The sequence below is a fragment of the Haliaeetus leucocephalus genome, unplaced genomic scaffold (genome assembly GCF_000737465.1).
Source record: "Haliaeetus leucocephalus isolate CR32 unplaced genomic scaffold, Haliaeetus_leucocephalus-4.0 Scaffold76, whole genome shotgun sequence".
In the NCBI taxonomy this organism is placed as follows: Eukaryota; Metazoa; Chordata; class Aves; order Accipitriformes; family Accipitridae; genus Haliaeetus; species Haliaeetus leucocephalus.
In genome coordinates this window covers 72,584-79,758 of record NW_010972512.1, presented here as the reverse complement: position 1 = coordinate 79,758, position 7,175 = coordinate 72,584, and the positions used below count along the sequence as shown (strand labels likewise).

Below are 7,175 nucleotides of genomic sequence, written 5' to 3'. Positions count from 1 at the left end.
CCTCCCGGGCCACACGTGCGCACACATGCGTGCGCCCCGGCGCGCCCATGCGCGCGGCGTCAGCTGGCGGGCAGGCGCAGGCTCCAGGCGCGCGCTCGCGCTCTTTCTCATGCAATGCCATTTCCATCAAAAACCCTTTACTCTGCACTTTTCGCCAGCGCCGCTTCATTGGTATTCACGCCGCGCCGCTCGCCTGTCCTGGCGCACAGGTTACTAAAGGAGATTTTGCGGCGCAGCGTGGCGGGGGTCACATTACAGCCCGCGCCGTCTCGTTTTCCCGAATCTCCGGGCAGGAGCCAGGGGACGGCAGGAGGGGTGTGCAGGATCTGGCACATCACGGCTCCCGCCACGCAACCGTGGGATGAAGCAGCCTCGTCGCCCGTTTTACCGGGGCGAGGCGGGCTGGCGGGCAGGCAGCCGGGAGCGTTGCAGCAAACAGCATGATGGGTGGCTCCCCGGGGAGAGCCGGCAGGTCACCGGCACTCTCGATCCCCCCCGGCAGCCCACTGTGCCGCCGGTGCCCGGATGAGGTCCTGGGTGGCATTCACCGTGTCCCCGGCGGGGTTGTGCCCCCGGGATGGCGTCCTGGGGCGAGGAGGGAGCGACGGCGCCTCTCGTTTCGGGGCTGGTTCGGGGAAAGGGGAAACGTCTGGGTGGAAAATCAACATTTCTCTCTCTGGGTTTTTTTTTTTTTTCCTTTGAAAGCAAAAATATTTCTTGGTTTTTCGTGATCAGAAACATGTTGGGGGTTTTTTTTGGACAACAGCCGGTCAAATACCGTTTCCCCACGAAGGGAATGCAGGGGCCCTTTGCAAGGAGAGCAAAAGCCTTCCTAAAAAACAAGATAAAACCCCCAGTTTTTTTAAAAAAAACCACCTGGCCGCGGACTCGAACAAACTCCCGGGGCAGAGGGATCAGCAGGAGGACCAGATCCTGACATTCCCGTGCCAGGCAGCGCTGCCTAAGGGTGCCGCAGCCCCTCCTTGAGAGGCGGCAGTGGCTGGGAGGGCGATGCCCACGGCGGGCAGCCCAAAGCCCAGACCTGGGGATTTTGCCCAAAATGCTGATTAGAGCTGGCTGCTGGCCGGGGAAGGGAGGATTAATGCACTTTTAAAGCAGCAGCGAGTTAACCGAGAAATCAATCCTTGGCAGGGGCTGGCCCGTGGGTCCCCCGGCGCGTGAGTGCTGCCGCACCTGGGCTGCGGGATCCTTTCCCAGCTCCTCTCCAGGACTTGGGAAGCGCCGGGCTTTGGCGGCCGGTGCAGGGCGTTGGGTCACCGCCAAGCTGGCACAGCTCGGCGTGGCCGCGGGGGATGCCTGCCCAGGGCCGACGTGACGGATGGCAAGCCCAGCCGCCTGCCCGGGTGCAAGCCAGGTCCTGGGATGCCCGCGGGGGACCCTGTGCATCCCCACCCTGCAGCTGGCACATCCTGGGGGTCTGCATCCTCTCCCCAAAGGTGACACCGTCTCAGGGTGCCCAGCTGGCCAGGGCAGGGAGGGAGGCTGAGCTCAGGCTCTTGCCTGTGCCGATTCAGTGCACGTGAAGCCTCCAAACGTGCTTTGGTACCCAAAACCCACAAGGCTTTGGCACTGGGCACCTCTGGCTCCCCGCAAGGCTGTGCCCTTTTTGGGCTCAGCCCCACCAGCAGTCCCCAGCTGTGCCATGGGGACGTCACTGGTGATGCCACACGGTGCCAGCCCGACCCGCAGGGCTGAGCACCCATCGATGCCCTGGCCACTCCCCATCGGCTTTGCCACCCTGCCCTGACCTGCCCGGCACACCCCGAGGTGCCGCGGGAGAAAGCCCCGCGCCGCGGGCCCCTGAGGAGCAGATCGCACCCCTGCCACCCTACCTGCATCCCCTGGCTTGGGTGCAGGGACTGGGGGGGACGGGAGCCCCCCTCCCGCGAGCACTCAGCCCCCTTGGCAGCGCTCAGTGCCGGCACCGCCATCCTGGCGCAGGAAGAGCCACAGCACAGCCGGGGGCGGCAGGCAGCGAGCCAGCCTCGCAGGGAGATATTTTACCTCCCCCCCCCCAGCCCTCCTCCTTTCCCCTCCAGTAAGGGACCCCGGGGACACGTCCCATCGCCGCCACTGTCCCCATCCCTGCCACCCAGGGCTCGACTTGTCCTTAGGACAGGTGCAGCCACGCCGGCAGCGATACCGGGGGGACGATGGGCACCCCTCAGGCTGTGGGGAAGTGTCCAGGGGGCCGGGCACAGGGAAGGTTGGCACAGGCGGCGCTGGCAAGAAAGCTGGCAAGCAGGCAGGGCAAACCGTCCCTGTCACCGGAGCCATCCTCAGAGAGCCCTCCCTTGCAGGGACCTGCCTCCATCACCCCCAAAGGCAGGGGACACCATCCCCCCCCTTTCCCTCTGGGTGCCAAACCCACCTCCAGGCCCTCCCCACCGCACACAGCCCTGGACCGGGACAAATCTCTCTCTCGAGGCCACCGTGGCACTTTTCCCCCGGGGGCTCACAAGCTCTCCACGCTGGGGCTGCCCGGGGCTCCCGGGGGGAGCCGCCTTTGATGGTCTTTGCTGTGTCTCGCCAAGCGGAGTGCGGCCAGCTTGGCCGGTCCTCGGCACAGCTTCTCTGCCCGCTGAGCCTCGCCGCGCCGGCACTGCCCCGTCCACACCCCGCTGCACCGGCCATGCCGCAGCCACCCCTGCAAGAGGGGAAAAACCGCCTGGTCAAAGCAGGCTCAGGCTACGGCTCCCAGCATCCATCCCCAGCCCAGCCGGGCTTGGGGGAATGAAAAAGCACCGAAGGGAGCTATTCCCCGCTCGCTTCAAGATAGCCGGGCAGCGAGCTGGGCCCTGGCGGCTGGGCTTTGTTCAGCGAGCTGCAAAAGCGCGCGCATGCTTGCAGCGCTGGGCAAGCGGCGGGTTTACTCCCTGCCCCGGTACAGAGGGAAATGCAGGCAGGGAGGGAAGCGCGGGCAGGGAGGGAAGCGCAGGCAGGGGCAGAGCTGCCTGGGAAGGTGAATTATTGGCGGGCGCCTCGGCGCGCTGGAGGAGGGCGCCTGATTTATTGTGCGAGGCCCCAGCCAAGTTCAAGGTGACGCGGTGGAGAGTGGTGCAGCGCAAGCGCCGGCCACCCGGCCGCTCAGCTCTCACCCGACGGCATCTCTTGTGCAGCAGGCCTTATCCTGCCCACCATCCCGCACGCCCATCCCAGCCCTCCGATCCGGCTTTATAAACCACACTTAAAACAGGACCTATTTTTCCCGAGTGAGGATTTAAGATCGGATGGGGCAGAAGCAGCGGGGTCCTCAGCAGCGCTGCTGGTGTGAGCAGCAGGGCAGGGCTAGCCGGGGCAGGCGGGCACGGCACGGCACGGCGGGCGCCTCGCAGGGAAAGCGAGGATCTCCCGAAGGTTACATTTAAAGAACAGCCTCATTGTTTTTCCCAAACAATACTCAGCAGATGGGAGAATTGAAAGTGTGTTGCAACCTTCCCTCTCTCCCCCCGCTGTGCCCGGCTTGCTGCTCCCATCCTTTGGCAGCCGATCGGCGCTCCTGGCTGAAAACCAGTTCGCTGGAGCTACTGGTGGAGGGGGTGAGCACCGGCGGTCCCCTCTCCTGCTGAAAAGCCGTGGCGCTTTTGGGAAGGAGGTTTGCCAAAGGATGCCCTGGTGAGATGTGCCCGGCAGGCAGCTCCCTGCTACGGCCACGTGCCCGAGCCAGCGGTGGCAGCCGGATGACGCGCAGAAGCCAACCGGCGGTGGCCAGGGAGAGGCAAGATCCCCGTCAGCACCCGGGAGACACGGCTGAGACCGGGCCACGTGGCCACAATGCCTCTTGCGGCCCGGCTTCGCTCCCCGGGCACCACGGCATGCCCGTTTCTGCGGGTGCTGACGGTGTTCAACTGGTACAGAGGTTCGTGCCAGGCCAGCTTGGCTGGGCTGCTCCCCGATGCCCCCGGGGATCAGGTGCCACCGGCTACAGCAGGCGCAGGGGTTTGTGCCTGGCTGCCGGCTCTCGGTCGGGCAGTGCGGGCGCATCGTCTCTGCACCGAAACCGGTCTCCAAGGATGCATCTGAGCAAAGCGGTGGGAGGCGGGTGTCCCGCCGGGGCCCAGCCGGAGACCCTCTCCCGGGCCCCAGTAGACCCATGGGATCTGGGAGAGGGTCTCCGGCCAGATCCCGGTGGGACACCCGGCTCCTGCCGCTCCAGCTGCCTTTGAAGTCAGCTCCCATCTCACCTCGCTCCCAGCCGACGGGTACCAGGGTGAGGGGCTCAGGGAACACCACGATGACCGCCACGTGCCAGAGACGAGCCAGAGGTTTGCAGGATCATCACCAGCCGTAAAATTTGCACATGTCCCCTGCCAGGAGCACCCCAGATTCTACCCTCCCCCCCCAACCCTGTTGCAGATCTAGGAGCTGGGGATAACTGTTACGGCTCCGGAAACACTGCCGGCTCCTTGGCAGCGGTTCCCAAGGGACACACATGCGGGGGCCAGCGGCGGGTGCTTAGCGCTGGGGTTATTTCGGAGTGCTGGCAGCCAGAGCCCCCCCCCCGCCACTTCCCTGTGGGCCGGGTGAGGCCTCGAGCATGGCGGCGGTGCCGGTGCCGCTTCCCTGCTAATCCGGGCAGCTCCCTCTTGACTTCCCGGCCTGTCCCTGACGGGGGACAAAGGTGAGCCGGGGGGAGCAGGAGGAAGTCCCCGAGCCGGGACAGAGAGCTGAGGAGGGCACAAAGCCACCCTCCTCGCCTGACGGGAGACTCGGTCGAGGCCCCGGCCCGGGAGCGTGTCACGGACGATGCCTTTGCCAGGGCTATTTTGGTGCCGCTGGGCTGCCAAGCCCCAGCTTGGACCAGCTCTGGCCGGGAAGGGCGGCTGCCCGAGCGGTAGCCGGGGTCCGAGCGGTCGTGCCGGGCTCGAGGAGGCGGCGGCGGCGGTAGCGGCGGGGAGATGCGCGAAGGCAGAGGCAGGGCGGCTCCCGCGCACGTTCCAATGTATCCACATCACCATCCACGGCTCCCGAGCCCGGGCGAGCCTCCCCGCCGCGCGGCTGGGATGGGAACGGCTGGGCTGGCGGTGGGGGGAGGGGCGGGGGGGGCCGGATCCGGTAGGTGCAGACGACGTCTGATCCCATCCGAGCCGGGCCGGATCGGAGCCGAGGCTACGCCAGGGCAAGGGGGGGGGGAAAACCGGAGCCTTCCCCGCGTGAAGGCGGCGGGGTGGAGGCTGGGATCGCCTGAAGAAAAACCAGCTCCCCCCCGTCGGCTGGGCGAAGCGCTGGGAACAGCACGGGTTTGTGAGCAGAACGGCTCCTGCCAGCCCCGGCCCGGCCAGCCAGCGACCGCACGGCTTCCCACATCAGACCAGTGCTGTTAGCTGGCAACAACAGGCTCTGCCAACCCAGCACCGGCTGGAGACTGGCATGGTAGGGAGGTGGTGGGACCCCCGGGAGGGACGGAGTCGGGGTGGGAGAGGAGAGAAAGGAAAGGGAAAGGAAGGGAAGGGACAGGAAAGGAAAAAGGAAAGGAAAAAGAAAAGGAAAGGGACAGGAAAGGAAGAAAAAAATAAAATAGAAGGGTAAGAAAATACAGAAGAAAAAAGAATCAGAGAATAGAAAAGAAAAAAAGACAGATTGAGCTGTGACCCTTGCCAAGTCAACCACATGATGGGGAGCACCATCCCCAGGGTCATTTGAGCAGCCCCAGCACTGCCCACCCGTGCCCATGCCCGTGCCTGTGCCGTCACCAGCCTCACAGGCTGCACCGCACCCAGGAAGAGCCAGAGGCGAGGCTGGACCCTGCGTTGCCCTCCGGCACAATGCAGGTGCCGCGCTGCTGCTGAGGGGGACCCCCCTCCCCGAACCCCCACGGGGCAGCTGAGTCCAAGTCTCCGAGGTGGGGCCAGATCCTGCCCGCAGCCCTGGCCCAAGGGATGAGGTCTGGCAGGAGAATCCCCCGGCGCGGGCACGGGGGTCCGGCAGCAGCACCCTCCCCCAGCAGAGCAGAGCCCTCGCGGGGTGCGGCACGAGGCCGGATTTGGAGCGGGCAGCGGCTGCCAGCAGGGAAGAGGTTACGAGCCGGGAGGGGGAAGCTGCCTGCTCAATAATTAAATAAATATCAGCGATCAATAAGGACAGAGCAAAGGCAGAGCCGCAGCGGTCGTGGTGCGGGCAAAGAGGGGGGGTCCCCGAAGTCTGCCCCCTGTGGCCGTACCGGCTGCCGGGGGGGGGACTTCGGGGACACCCCCCCTTGCCCGCGCCGTGGGCCCTGGCACGGCCACCCCGCAGCGCGCCACCAGGCCACGTCGGCGTGGCCTGGAGTGACACCAGCGTCCCCACGCACACGGCTCAGGGCTGCCCCTCGACACCCCTACGCGCAGACGGGGGCCGGCATCGTCCCTCACCCCCGGACACCGAGGGGGTGGCCCCCCATCCTGCCATGCACGACCCCCACCGCCCTCTCACCCGCCAGCGCGGCACGACGCAGCCGCTTGCGAATTGTCCCAAACTTAGAGGATTTTGAAGAAAAAGCCTGCGCCCCCCCCCGCACCTCCTTGCACCCCACCATGTGCAGCCGGGCTGGTGGGGGGGGGGAAGGAAAAACTTTCACGCTACGCAAGAGGCGGCGCGGCCAAGGCCGAACCCGCAGCGCCAAGCCCCCCCCAGCCTCCCCGAACCCAACCGGGGACCCCTTGCACCCCACTGTGTCGTCCCACAGCCCCAAAGCCGGCGGCTTCCCCACACCACCCACCTCCAGGCGCCGCGGAAAAAAAAAAAAAAACCAACCCCCAACCCACCCTTCTCCCCCCCCCCGCGCCCCAAGTGAAAGCGGAGCAGAAAAAAACCCCAAAAGCACCAGAAACACCCAAAAAACCCCTACAAAAGGCGGGGGGGGGGAAGCAAGAGAGAAACGCGACTCCTCCGAGCAGCCCCGCACCAGCCCCAACCCGCCCTTTCCCTGTTATGACTATTTTTATCGGGGGGGGGGGGGGTGCTTTTTTTTTTTTTTTTTTTTTGCATTGCAACTGTAAAAGTCTGTTGCGGCGAAGGGGGAAAATTTGGGGGGGGGCGCGGGGGGGGGGGGGCCGGTTACCTGGGTCAGGCAGAGAGGAGACGAATACATCCCGAGCCGCGCTGGGAAAGTGGCTAATTGCAGGGCTGAGACTCGAGGCGTAAAAGTTACTGAGTCATTTCGGAGGCTGGAGCAG

At 65.6% G+C, this 7,175-nt stretch overlaps 1 protein-coding gene across 5 annotated transcripts in view; it reads right to left on the bottom strand.

The window, feature by feature from the left end:
* NFIC (nuclear factor I/C (CCAAT-binding transcription factor)) overlaps positions 1–7,169 on the bottom strand; it is a 38,290-nt gene extending 31,121 nt beyond the window's left edge. For 4 of the 5 annotated variants that reach the window (XM_010580059.1, XM_010580041.1, XM_010580051.1 and 1 more), the window contains exon 1: positions 7,061–7,169. In XM_010580059.1, the coding sequence (XP_010578361.1) occupies positions 7,061–7,090 (30 nt within the window). In that variant the 5' untranslated portion in view covers positions 7,091–7,169. Of the gene's footprint in view, positions 1–2,392; positions 2,456–7,060 lie in introns of those variants that run through there. The other variant, XM_010580078.1, reaches the window with a different exon arrangement.
* Between the last annotated feature and the right edge of the window lie 6 nt (positions 7,170–7,175).